General features: G+C 42.5%; 2 protein-coding genes across 3 annotated transcripts; one reads left to right on the top strand and one right to left on the bottom strand.

Moving 5' to 3' along the window:
• Window positions 1-1,624: 1,624 nt before the first annotated feature.
• BRIX1 (biogenesis of ribosomes BRX1) lies at window positions 1,625-6,785 on the bottom strand. Of its 2 annotated transcripts, none has more exons than XM_039709698.1 (10): window positions 6,516-6,785; window positions 5,284-5,395; window positions 4,862-4,905; window positions 4,152-4,222; window positions 3,704-3,753; window positions 3,540-3,613; window positions 3,393-3,443; window positions 2,999-3,100; window positions 2,359-2,487; window positions 1,625-2,036 (listed from the first exon to the last, which is right to left on the bottom strand). In XM_039709698.1, the coding sequence occupies exons 1-10, from the start codon at window positions 6,696-6,698 to the stop codon at window positions 1,767-1,769; spliced, it is 1,086 nt and encodes a 361-aa protein (XP_039565632.1). In that variant the 5' UTR covers window positions 6,699-6,785; the 3' UTR covers window positions 1,625-1,766. The 2 variants fall into 2 exon arrangements, with proteins under 2 accessions (XP_039565632.1, XP_039565631.1); XM_039709697.1 differs by lacking the exon at window positions 6,516-6,785 and adding an exon at window positions 6,075-6,307.
• Window positions 6,786-6,817: 32 nt separating this feature from the next.
• RAD1 (RAD1 checkpoint DNA exonuclease) lies at window positions 6,818-12,977 on the top strand. The gene is made up of 5 exons (XM_039709699.1): window positions 6,818-7,049; window positions 9,442-9,550; window positions 10,240-10,498; window positions 10,845-10,943; window positions 11,269-12,977. Exons 1-5 carry the CDS (start codon window positions 6,855-6,857, stop codon window positions 11,450-11,452), a joined length of 846 nt encoding a protein of 281 aa, XP_039565633.1. The 5' UTR covers window positions 6,818-6,854; the 3' UTR covers window positions 11,453-12,977.
• Window positions 12,978-13,954: the final 977 nt, after the last annotated feature.

Raw genomic sequence — 13,954 nt, 5'->3', positions numbered from 1 at the left:
ATTTTGGGTTGGTCCGAGTAGTTTTCCTTCTCTAGGTCATGTGTGTATCAGTGGGCACTACGCAAACTGAGCTTTGGATCAGACAGCAAGATCTGAAGGCCCTGATCTCACAGTAAAATCTGGAGGTCCTAATCTCCATGTTTAATCCAAACATGGCAAGTTGAACACGAGCCAGCAGTGCCCTGGCAGCCAGGAGGGCCAGCCCTGTTGTGGGGGCATCAGGCACAGCAAGGGAGGGGATTGTCCCACTCTGCTCTGCACTGGGAAAACCTCAAGTGTTGGAGGCAGTTTTGGGTCACCTCAACATAAGGATATAAAGCTAGTGGAGTTTATCAGGATGAGGGCAGACGGAGAGAGGTCACAGCAGCTGAGGACACATGGCTTGTTCAGCTGAGGGGGGACCTCCTTCCAATACACACCTTTGCCATAGGAGGTTTTGGCTGGAATAGAGTCAATTTTCATCACAGTAGCAGGTAGGGAGCTGTGTTATGGATTTGTGCTGAAAACACAAATGTTGTGTTGATAGTAATAGAAAAGCTTGCATTATTGCTGAGCAGTGCTCAGACTCCCAGCTGTTTTTGCTTTTCACCCCACCCACCAGAGAGGTGCACAAGAACTGACTGCAGGGCTGTCCTACACATGGCACCATGCTCAGCATACAAAGCTGGAGGAAGAAGGGGGCAACATTCAGTGACACATTTGTCTTCCTGCGTCACTGTTACATGTGATGGAACCCAGCTTTCCTGGCAGGTGAAGACCTGACTAGCCACAGGACATAGTAGATAAATTTCTTTATTTGTTTTGCTTCTGTGCATGGCTTTTGCTTTTGTTTTTTGCTAAACAGTCTTCACCTCAGCTCACAACTTTTCACTTCTACCCTTCCCAGTTCTCTTCCCCACCCAACCAAGGGAGTGAGCAGGCAGCTCTCTGGGGCTGAGCTGCCAGCTGGGGCTAAACAAGTGTGTTGGGAAAGTTCCAGTTGGACACCAATGTCCTTTACACAGAGGATGGTCAGTTCCCAGGGAAGTGGTCATGGCACCAAGCCTGTCAAGAGTTAAAGAGGGTCTGTATGATGACCTAGTCATATGGCTTGGTGTTATGTAGTTCTGCAAGGACTTAAGTTGGACTCAATTATACTGATGGGGTCCTTTCCAACTCACCCGTGTTTATGTATTAGACTATGTGAATTGAGCACATGCCTATATCCACCAGTCTTTCTTTCCAATCATACAGCACACAGACCACTTTGCTGCAGAAGTTATATGGGATTTCCCTCACCCTGCTGGTGGAATGAAACTTAGAATTTAACAGGTCAGCTTCCTCTCCAGCCTATTGTGTCTTTTCAGCATTAAGATGCTTGAAATTGAAACAGAGGTATCAAACAGAAACAGGGCATGGGCAAGACTTTGAAACACAAGAAAGTCTGGGGGAGTGCAGAACTAGTGAGTGGAAGAACCAGGTCAGGAGGTCAGGAACTGCCAACTGTATTCTGTATGTAATAAAGAAACAGCCCCAGGAAGTTGTTCGGAGCAGTTTTGGATGACCAATCCCTGGAAATGTTTAAGGCCAGGCTGAATGAGATGCCATGTTATTTCTGAAAACTCAGAATCCCAGAAGACAATAAAAGAATGCAAACTCAATCTTTATAAAGAAATGTATGTTTTGTTCACTTAAAATTGAAGTTCAGATATGTTTGTCCCTACAATGTAAATTCAAATATTTACAATATTCGGTTGATATTTATGAAATTTCATTCCTTGTAACATCTACGCAGATCCTTCAGTTCTGAATAGCTTTTTTTGCTTTTTCCTCTGAATTTTGCGTAGCTTCTTCTTATCTTTAACAATTGGCTTTGACTCTGGTTTCACAAGCTGTATTTCCACTGGCTTCTCTTCAGCTGGAGTTTCAAAGACTACTTCAGTAGGATCTTCTTTAACAAGGACCTTAGTCCCTTTTTTCTTTATCTTTTGCACTTCTTTCACTTGCTGCTTCTCTCTAAACTTAGCTGCCACTGACAATCTTACCAGCCGGCGATGCTATAAAAATAAGAATTTAGATTTCATCATGTTTCAAATAAGCACAACAGGAAAAATCTGGTATTAAAGAAACTAATTTCTTTAATGCTAATTTCTCTGCTTAATGGCCAAGACCCTCAGTGTAACGTAATCTTTTCAGTGGCATGACTTCTGCATTCACTTCATGATTACAAAACTACTCTGCTCTCAAACTGTCACCAGTTTAGGGCACTACAAAAGGTCATGGGGAAAGGCATACTTGATGCTCTTGCACAGACTGACTGCAGGCTGGTTTTCAAATTAGTTGCTAAATGATAGAGAACACAAAGACACAGCTGCTTACCATATTTGGGGACTGGTAATGAGGATTTTCATAGAGAGTTGGTCCTCCAAAGCTACCTTGGAAGATTTTTATGAGGTTCAGGACAAAACGAGGCCCAATTTCTACTAGAGATGCATCTTCTTCTATTATCTGCAATAAAAAGGAAACTTTCTCAATTTCTCACAGACTGAATCAAAGCATATGACCTTGCAGGGACCTCGCATATATACAGTAATACACAACTGAATTTAAATTCAAGATAAGGTACTTGATTAGGTAGATTTGTATAAACGCAGTTCTGTACATAAAGCAGTTCTTTGAAATTCAAGCAAGCTTTTGGAGTACTCTGTAGTTGTCAATTCCTTCTACAGAAAGTAAACTCTAGATGACTTTGGGTCAAAGCAGCAGTTTAGGTTAAGGCACAGTTTAGGCCTTGGGTAGTATGTCCTGCTACCAAGACATCCATCACAGAATCACAACTTAATGAATGCAAGGTCAGTGAACCAGATCTCACCAGAGATGTGGGAAAAGGTTGTCATTTCAGGACACTGAATCTGCAAGCACTAGGGGCTGACATATAATGATTCTTATTTTATTTAATGGATTTGATATGAAGTTACTCCACTGACCTCCTCTTGAAGAGCTAGGAGAGACCACTCACCTGGTAATTGCGAAACCAGATCCTTTCATCAGTGACGGTGAAGGTAAAAACATGATCAACAAAAGGCTGGCTTTTGGGGTGGTACTGTGGTGTACCAAATATCTGTAATAAAAGGCAGTGTTTCTGAACATCTGCAGTTTAAGAGGTCAAACATAAATGGTTCACTTTAAACTCCTTTTAATTTACTAAGTTCCCAAACCAAGATTACATTTCATAATCCAAAACTTAAGAAATAAGTGTCTGAGTTGTGCTAAGAATATGATCCTAATCCTTTGTGATCTTTTTGAAGTTCAGAAGTGTAAAACTGCTACTTGAAAAAAAAAAACACTTGCAATTCTTAAGTATGTTGCCAAAACACATCTCCATTGAAGAAACACTCGAACTATAGACTGACCTGAATAAACAATTCTTTTAGCAGGGCATAGTGTGGCTCCCGGTCAAATATCTACAGAAAAAAAAATAATTTTACATACAAGGCTAAATGCAATAGTCATGCAAAAAGAATAAGAACAGACCCAAACGAAATAAAACCTATACTTACTGGATCAAAAGACAAAAGGGGTCTTGAGCCCCTCAGGCAATTTCCTGTCATCTTCAATTCAGCCAGTGTGTGAACTAAAGTGATTTTAAAAAAAGTTATTACTTACAGAAAAAGTTTTGGACAGAACAGCAATAATACAATCACAATAATGTCCACCAGCTTACCATTCTGCACCAAGAATTTAGCAGATGGTCCCTGTGGTGTGTTTGAAAGCCTTCAGAGGACAAGTGGTGGGGAAGAGAGAAAGAAAAATGTTAACAGCAGCCAGAATACATGCTGGATTTCCAAACTACACCCCAACCAGTTATTCCCACAATGAAGTAGTTTCTGTCAGTTTTATAGCTGTACTGACTTCCTTTAACATAAACATAACTTCTTTATGCTCATAAACACTTTTTTTCTAAATATTTTTGTAAAATGCTTCTGGAAAGAGTCTCCAAAAGCTGTTCATGCATTGTAAATTTGCACTGTCCACAGAAGTGCAATATTAGAACAAATTTAACTAAACAGCAGTATTTCATGCATCTTCACTATTACAGTAGGAAACTTCCGCTAGGACTGAAACATTTGCAGCTATAAACAGAAATATAACAAAACATAACATTTCCTTACCACATGTAGAGATCCTGTTTCTTTTTGGCTTCAAAAAAGATGCACTTATTGCAGTTTTTCATTTCACACACCTACACAAGACACATCAAATTAGCAGCTTACAAACATCCTGAAGACATTTTTGATAACTTTCCACGTTCATCTCTAGTATCTTCCCCTCTCCAAAATGCATGTTCAAAAGCAAAGATCTTGTCTTATTAAATGACATCTACTGATACCCAAATTTTAGTTTGGCTTCTTTTTTAACTTTCACATATTCACTACAAGGAGTAATAACCTCATTAAAGCTACAAACAACCTGATAAGCTGTCCAGGATACAAACACAAGAGCAGGAGCTGAGACATTAGGTTCTAGATTCAGAAATATCAAATGTCCTACTACATTTGGGCTGGCTGCATATTTTTGTCCTGTATTGTTCAAGCAAAAGCTGCACTACACTTCTCACCTACACAGAAAAACATGTTAAGCTGTATTTCTTCATAGTGAAAATCTGTATCTAATTAAAAGTTTCATTCTAGCTTTATTAATCAAAAGTTAACTTTTTGCTTTTTGGGTATCAATAATTTTCACCTATGAAGTAGCATTTTGAACTTGGCTGCCCCTTTTCCTTTCATACTGATTTTCCATAGAAAATAAAATAAAATAAAATAAAATAAAATAAAATAAAATAAAATAAAATAAAGAAGCACCAAGGTAAATCCTGAATTACCTCATTGATTACAAATAACTGGTCTTTACGGTCCATTTTAGTATCTGGAAGACAAAAACAACATTTACAAGGCTGGAAAACCAATTTAATACAAGAGATTATTTTAACAGTCAGGTTTTTTACAAAAATTTTACAGGTTTATAAATGAAAAGGTAATTATCAAATTGCTTCTGTCATAGTATGGAATATGTAAACATAGCAACAAAACTAATTATGCAGGTTCAGGACTGATGGCATAGGATTCACTTCCCAGAAAATACTATGATACAAAAATTGCTGTACTTGCTGGCTCAAAAGGTGTTTGTTTAAGATACAAGTTTCATCAAAACTCTTCTGTAGCACATTAAAAAAAAATAAAGAACAGGGCTTTTGGCTTAAAAGTATTCTCAAAATATAAGTTAGGAATGATGTTCAACCCCGACCTGCTTTAGAGTGAGGCATCAATGTCCTTAAGTCCTGCATTAGGTGTCTGGTTCTGAAATTAATTCCACGAGAGGAGAATATCAGCACTCGCTCCTTGTTTTTCCATTTGCCCTATGGAAAATGGAAAACAGTCAGGAAAAAAGACACAACAGTCACGTGGGAAGCTTCTGGCCTTAACACTGTTATAACACAGCAAAAATAAAAGTTTGCACAGTGAATACAGAAAGACACAGCAAGAACCTTTGTTTGCCGAAGCAGGCAGAGCCACGCTCGCAGCAGGAGTGGAGACTTCCCTACAGAGCAGCTTTTACAGCAGGAGCCGCGCTCATCCCGATCCGCAGCGTGCTCCAGGCACAGCCCTGCACTGCCACACAACTCCTAGAAAGCCACGTGCTCATTTTCCTGCAAAATGGGCTCGGGGCAGCCCCAGAGCACAGCCCAGCCTCTCCTGTCCACAAGCGTATTGCGAAATCTTTGTGTTTACACGCAGTACTTTGCCTTTTTTCTTACAAGCAACCTTCTCCGCATGATTCCTAAAAATAGAGCAGGGACAGTTTCCCCACAGCCTCTCTATACAGCAGAACTGCCCAACCCTTTCAATTCCTTCTGAGACTGAGGCAACACATCTCACAGACACCGACCAGCAATAGCGCTAGGAAAAAAAAAAAAAAAACCGCACCGCCACGTTCCCTTTTACTTGTGCTGGTATTACAAAAGACCACGAATCAACCCCTCTGTCCCGGCTTGGCCGCGTCCCCTCAGACACCGCGAGCCCCGGGCCGAGCGGTACCTGGGACACGGGCGGCGGGATGCGGTATTCCTGCGGCGGCCCGCCGTCCTCCCTCGGGCCGCTCTCCCTCGGGCCGCCCTCCGGCGCCGCCTCGGCCGCGCTCGGGGCGCCCCTGGCGCGTTTCGCCTTCCCCGCGGCCGGCGCTGCCCGCTTCCTCTTGGCCGCCATCCGCTCGCACGCCATGCCGCGCTGCCGCCCGCCCGCTCCGCTCACGCTTCCTGCGCTCGCATTTCCTGTGCCGGCGGGGCTGTGACTCACTTCCTGCGCTCCCCTTGGCCGTGCCCGCTCCCGCTCCCTGCACTCCGCTGCCTGCGCTCCCGCCGCCCGGCCATGCCGTTCTCGGCCCAGCCGCCCGCCAGCGGCGAGCGCTACGCGCTGTCCGCCAGCCTGGACAATGCCCGGCGTCCCCTCAGACACCGCGAGCCCCGGGCCGAGCGGTACCTGGGACACGGGCGGCGGGATGCGGTATTCCTGCGGCGGCCCGCCGTCCTCCCTCGGGCCGCTCTCCCTCGGGCCGCCCTCCGGCGCCGCCTCGGCCGCGCTCGGGGCGCCCCTGGCGCGTTTCGCCTTCCCCGCGGCCGGCGCTGCCCGCTTCCTCTTGGCCGCCATCCGCTCGCACGCCATGCCGCGCTGCTGCCGCTCCGCTCACGCTTCCTGCGCTCGCATTTCCTGTGCCGGCGGGGCTGTGACTCACTTCCTGCGCTCCCCTTCGCCGTGCCCGCTTCCGCTCCCTGCACTCCGCTCCCTGCACTCCGCTGCCTGCGCTCCCGCCGCCCGGCCATGCCGTTCTCGGCCCAGCCGCCCGCCAGCGGCGAGCGCTACGCGCTGTCCGCCAGCCTGGACAATGCCCGGCACCTCTCCAGCCTCCTGCGGGCCGTGCACTTCCAGGACCACGCCACCTGCCTGGCCACGGCCAGCGGGCTGCGCGTCACCGTGGAGGACGCCAAGTGTATCCAGGCCAACGCCTTCATCCAGGTACCGGGGGGGCTCGGCTGCTGCAGGGCCCCCGTTACCGCCGGGAGGACAGGGAGTGACAGGACAGGGTCCAGCAGAGGCCACAAAGATGATTAAAGAGTGTGAAAAGCGCCAGTCACTTGTTGTTAAAATTTTAAAAGTTTGATAGTAATAAAATAGGTATAAAAATAGTAATATATCAGAGTAATAAAATTTGAACAATTAGGACAATATGAGACAATAAAAACAAAGAGATACGGACGTCCGGGTACCTTTTTCTGGGCTACACAAGCCTGAAAAAGGACCCCCGTTAACAGAGGATTAACCCTTAAAAAAATCGCCTGTTGCATATTCATACATCTCATAGTGATGCATAAATTCCATTCAAACACAGGATTCTGTCTGGTCACTGTCAACTTCTTCCTCTTAATCCTCATGCCGTCTTCCAGTCTGAGCGAGGTGGGAAGAAGTTGGTTTTCTGCTGATAAGGGAGCAATAAATTCCCTTTCTCTGAAAGATTTAGCTGCCTGTGGCTTCTATGTGGTTCAAGTCCTTTCTTAAACAAATATCTTACATAACATAGTTTCTATTTTAACATTTTGTTATAACCTAAAACTGTATTTAATACACTACTTAAGAAAATTAATATAGCATAATTTTGTAACATAATACAATATTAATTTTAATACTTGCGAAAAGCCAATCATAAAATACACATTTTTAGATTTAGCTGCCTGTGGCTTCTATGTGGTTCAAGTCCTTTCTTAAACAAATATCTTACATAACATAGTTTCTATTTTAACATTTTGTTATAACCTAAAACTGTATTTAATACACTACTTAAGAAAATTAATGTAGCATAATTTTGTAACTTAATACAATATTAATTTTAATACTTGCGAAAAGCCAATCATAAAATACACATTTTTCACAATAGCATTTCTTGTGAGGAGAGCCTGCAGGAGCTGGGTCTGTTCAGTCTAGAGAAGAGCAAACTGAGAGTCTCATTAATGCATATAAATATCTCAAACGTGGGTGCCAGGAAGATGGTGCCAGACTCCTTTCTGTGCTGACCAGTGGCAGGAAGGAGAGCAATGGGCATAAAATAAACCACCGAAGTTTCACCTCAACACAAGGAAGCATTTCTTTACACTTGAGGTGCTAGAGCCCTGGGACAGAATGCCAGGGAGGTCTTGGAGTTTCCCTCTCTGCAGACATTCAGACCCTGCCTGGATGTGTTCCTGTGTCACCTGCTCCAGGTGACCCTGCCTTGGCAGAGGGGTTGGACTGGATCGTCTTCAGAGGTCCCTTCCAACCCTAAAAATTCCATGTGCTCACCTGCAGAGAAGGGGAGACTTTGCTGGAAGCAAGGCCTGAGCTGGCATGTAGGAAGGGCCACGGTGAGGCTGCCCTTGTTTATGAGTGTCCATGCTTCTGGAATTCGAAGCCCTGCCCCAGTACATCCCAGGACACCTGACGTTGTAGTGTGTTTGCACCCTTGTCTAATGTACTGGCGCCTGCCAAACTCATACGTTGTAGTGTGTTTGCACCCTTGTCTAATGTACTGGTGCCTGTCAAAATCACGGCTCCTTCTGGCCATGCTGTGCTTAGGTGCACAAGCAGGTACTCATAGTGTCCCTCTTTAAGTGTTTTTATAGCTCATCCCAAAGCTAAAAGGTTGGATTTGTGTCAGCTGTGAAAGTACAGATTCACAGACGCTTGGTTAAAGGTGGTTGTGCTGTGCTCAAAGCACCCCAGGATGGGGTTTTCCCTCTGGGCTGCCAAGAAAATATGAAACTACTTGTCCAAAAGCAGCTCATGCCACCCTGCTTTATTTCTGAGACACTGTTCTCGTAGGTGCCACAAAGCAGTGAGTGCCAGTGACAGACAGGATAGCATGGAGCAGTTTATCCCCATCAGGCTAGTCAAAGGCAGGATTCAGCACATATTTCTGAGTGGTGAAGTCACTGTTCTGTTCTGAAGTACTAGTATTGGGAATGTTTATTCATGCTCTGAACATAAAAAATATTGTATTTGTACATTTTTTTATGTACAATACATAAAAAAATATGTATTGTATTGTGTCACCCTTCTCCAGTATTGTTACTGGGGAAGGGTGACACACTGTACAGTTCCATGAATGTTTCTAGCTCCAGTTTTACTGTTTGCAGGTTGTACTTAAACCATAATAGACAAGTATTTAGGGTTTCATGTTTATGCCATCTTACCTTGTTTTAAGCGTGGTTTGCTTGTGTTTTCCTAGTTTTAGGATGAAGACCCATTTTTCTATAATCAATGCTTTGTTGCATGTAGAAATCACTTGGTGTTGCACTGATTTCTGGATTTCTGAAGTTTAAACTGTAAAATAATTGCAGAAACTCCCAACTTTTCATCTCTTTGCTTTAACTTACAGGCAGAAATTTTTCAGGAATTTTCCATTCAGGAGGAGTCTGTGATGTTCCGGATCAGTTTGTCTGTTCTTCTGGACTGTCTCACCATTTTCGGAACCAGCTCCTTGCCAGGTGTGGTATATTTCCATGAATCCACAAAAGGCTGTGTGGGTGCTGCAGGACGTGTACTCACGTGGCATGGAGTGATACCATGGCAGCCTTCTGGGCAGTTCCTTCTTTGCAGCTCTGTGTTGAACTCCTCATTCCTCTACAGTTTTGGTTGTGGCTGACCTAAAGATCCAAATCGAATGTACGAAGGAGCACTGTGATTTTGGGAATCCAGAGGTTCAGGTGGTGATAACCTGCCACAGCACGAGCTCAGCTGCATTAACTTCAGTTTGAAGGAGCACTGTGATTTTGGGAATCCAGAGGTTCAGGTGGTGATAACCTGCCACAGGAGGGTGTGACCACAGCATTGGCTCAGCTGCATTAACTTCAGTTTGGGTTGCACAAGCAACAGGAGTAGTAAGGAAAGATGGAGCCACAGAACCATGAGGATTTTCCAGTTCCTCTAAACTGTTTCTAGTGTGCCTTAATTGTCGCAGCTGGTGTTTTTTGTCTGGTGGGTGAAGTTATTTGGATTTGAGTTGTCTGCACACTACTAATTTAATTTTACCTGCATAACCATTAGCATTTCAGAGGGTATCTACGCAGCACTAAAATTGATCTGTGGCCCATGTGCAAGAAAAATGTGAGTTTTCTAAAGTGGTCAAATGACCTAGCTACGGTCTCTGCAGAATATATTTCATTCTCTTTTTCAGGAACATCAACGGCCCTTAGATTGTGTTACCGTGGTTATGGGGATCCCCTGATGCTGTTCTTGGAAGAAGGAGGAGTAGTAACAGTGTGCAAAATCAACACTCAAGAACCTGAGGAGTTGTTAGATTTTGATTTCTGCAGTACAAATGTTGTTAATAAAATTATCCTGCAGTCGGAGGGACTGCGAGAAGCATTTGCTGAACTGGATATGACCAGTGAAGTTCTGCAGATTACCATGTCTCCAGAAAAACCCTACTTCAGGTACAAGAAATGGCTTTCAACTCAAATGTTTGTGCTTGGCTGCCTTTGGTAAGGAGTGGAAGTTTTCATGGTGGAGAGAGGGGAACTATTTTAGAATACTGGTTCATTTCAGGAAGAATTGTAATAATGTAGCAAATCACAGTATGTTCTCTAATTAACATTAATGAGTATTTTGACAACTTCATAAATGTGACACTGGTGTAGACAGTTTAGCTTTTTAATTAAATGAGTGAAATGAACAGCAGTGCTTTGTGAAACAGTCATGAGATATGTGCAATGACTCATTTTGATGAGTTTTTACAGAGCTCTCATCAGGTGTTTTGAGATGGTGCTTTTTGTCTTCCAGGTTATCCACTTTTGGAAATGCTGGAAGTGCACATCTGGACTACCCTAGGGACTCTGATTTGATGGAAGCATTCCACTGTAACCAGACCCAGACAAACAGGTTAGAAAGTGACTGATGCCCTCTGTGCCAGGTCATGCATTCTTGATGGGAAGTTTAAAAACTGCTTTTGCATTTCTGTAACATTTATTTTATTAGTATGGGGGGCAAAAATACTCCCATAAAAAGCTGTGTATGTAATTAAAAGCTAAGTGCTGACAATGACAGTTTAATTTTGTTACCAGGGACCAACCAAATAAGTGTGTTCCTAATTGTTTTTCGTTTATTCTGGGTCTTTATTTGTGACTAATGTTTCAGCTTCTCTTTGCAAAATGTATTTTTTTCATATTACTGAAATAATATATAATAATAATATTTTCTCCTGCAGGTACAAGATTTCTTTGCTTAAACCATCCACAAAGGCACTGGCTTTGTCTTGTAAAGTGTCCATTCGAACAGATGCTCAAGGATTCCTTTCACTGCAGTATATGATCAGGAATGAAGATGGACAGATCTGTTTTGTGGAATACTATTGTTGCCCTGATGAGAATATCACTGAAGCAGAACTGTAGGTGTGTAGGTGTGCTGGCATCTGTAATATATTTTTGGTTATATAAAATATTATATTTTTTTACAAAACTAAATGAAAGCTATAAAGTTTGATGGAGTTAATATTGTCTTTATTTTTTGACTCTGGACTAAGAAAGCTGAAAACTTTCATTTTCTTCCACTGCAAACATTTCTTAACCTTGACTCAAACTGAAGCTGAAAAAGCAGAAAAGGGAGTTGATGTCCTATAGACCCTGCTTCCAACACAGATTTTAAAGTACTGTTTGTGTAATACATTGATGCTTTTTGCAGTGTTCTTCAAGAATTTTTGTTTGTGTTATGTTTTTTTGTCTTTGGCTTCTAGTAAGCAATTACACAGGGGAAAATCTGAATACTAGTTGTATATTAGCCAGATAACTTTCAGTGACTTGAAACCACATTTGTCTTGGAAGAGAACAACATTTTCAAACAGATCTCTTAATAGTAGCAGGTGGTTTCTTGCTGGCAAATGCTGCTATGTTTTGTCAGTGAAGCCACTAGGCTTCTCCTCATCTTGATTAATTCTTTATATAACTCAATTCCTTGGAATTCCATCTGACACCAATTTACCATTTTGTCTGCAAACTGATGTTGAATTGGTAAATTGATGTAGAAGCCAGGATTTACTTACTCATTACTCATAGCTGTTCTGGCAATATCATTGCTTTGGGTTAACAGTTTGTTACACGTCTGCAAGAATGCTGCAGCTGAACTGTTCCTGTGTATTCATGTCCCTGTTCCTACTCTGCTGCTCTCTGCTGGTGGTGTTAAGAATCATAAGAGAGAAAAGTTCCCTGTTGAAAATATTTTATGAACTTGGTTTGCCTTCTCAGTGGCCTTTTTCAGCAACAGGAGTCACTGCTAAACTGCAGCAGAGGAATATCTGCCTGTGTCCCATGGAGTGGTGTGTTCAAATCACTGCTAAAAACGGGACTGATCTCAGGGAGCCTGGTTCCTGGGCAGTTTTCTGCAGTGTCCCCCTCTGCCCAGAGCAGCAGATGGGCTGTGTTTAGGTCACAAGTCCACTTGTCCTTGCACACCAACCAACCTGCTCAGAATGGGAAGTACCTGGAGCAGGCAGGCACTGGACTGGATGCAGACACTGAGCCCTGCCTGCCTCTGCTCTGGGATGTGATCAAAGAGTCAGCAATCTGCAGGTGGTTTCTGCAGCTTTAGACTCTGGTTTTGCTGTCTGTCAGGTGAGGTCTTGCTTCATTTTCTGTGGAAAACAGTGTGTTCATATGTTACCAAGTTGATTGCTCAGTTCAACAGAATCCTTTGGGTTTATTTTAAATTTAAAATGTTTTTGTGGATAATTTTTCACCTCTTGCTTATGCCAGGAAGAGTATTTGGAATACAGTGTTATCTGTTTACTTTTGTTGTTTTTGTGCAAATCATCCATTTATTGCAATGAAGTTTACAATAAAGTTAATTGTTGGAAATTTATAAACAATTACAAATTTTTGAACTACAAGGCTGACATAGATACCTAATATTCTAAATTACTCCTATTCACTGTTTTGTTTTTTTTTTTCCAAACTAAAGTATACCCAAGACAAGTATAAATGAACTTCCTTCTGGATTACTGTGTCAATTTCTTCAATGAAAAAAAAAATTATGGTCTCATTGGGAATTAGTAATATTATCCCCGACTACTGAGTATCAAGGATGATTTACATAATCCCTGGGTGAAGGATAAAAATGAAGTAGAACATGCCACTTTCTTGGTGTGATTTATTTTAGAATTTCCAGGTTTCTTGTATTGTGTTCAGGACTTGTGGCTTAACATTTGATTTTTTGTATAAATGCCTACAGATGTATTGTGTTACTTCCTGAAATAGTACTTTTAATGATTGCTTCTATGGCTTACCAATAGTAATTACAGAAGTAATATCCACAGAAGTTAGAACACCACAAAATACCAGAAAATAACTTGCATTTAATAGATATTAGGTATTAAAGACACATATGGTTTGTGCAGGAGTTAATGTCTGTACCCCAAATGGGCTGAGTCCCAGCATGGGCTCCCACAGGTAGGGAGGTGTTTGTGCACTTTTGACTTCATGGATATGGTTTTAGGAAGACAAGAACATGGGAAAGCTGGGCTACAGACTTGGTGCTGAAAGGCAGTGAATTGATTTAGGATCCATCTGTGAAGTATTCAATTACATTTCTGCATTCGAGGACAGTAAAATAAAAAGAATGAAGAGGAGGATGATGACTGGAAGGGCACTGTATCTTTTTTACCTAGATTTTTTACTTAAATTCTGCAGATATTCACTGCTGCACTTCCACTGTAGCATTCCTGCTACACTTAGCATGGATCCAGAACTCAGATTACCTTTGGTACATTTTGTCTCTGCTATTTTACAAGGCCTTTCCCCTTGCAGACTACAGGAAACCTGCAGCAGAAGAAATGTTCAGCTCATTTTTTCTTTTGGTACTGTCACAGAAGAGGCTTGTCATAACTCAGATTTTGCCCATCT

The sequence above is a fragment of the Passer montanus genome, unplaced genomic scaffold (assembly GCF_014805655.1).
Source record: "Passer montanus isolate IOZ18808 unplaced genomic scaffold, ASM1480565v1 scaffold22, whole genome shotgun sequence".
Lineage (NCBI taxonomy): Eukaryota > Metazoa > Chordata > Aves > Passeriformes > Passeridae > Passer > Passer montanus.
Note: the sequence above shows the minus strand (reverse complement) of the source record. Positions and strands in the feature narration are given on the sequence as shown.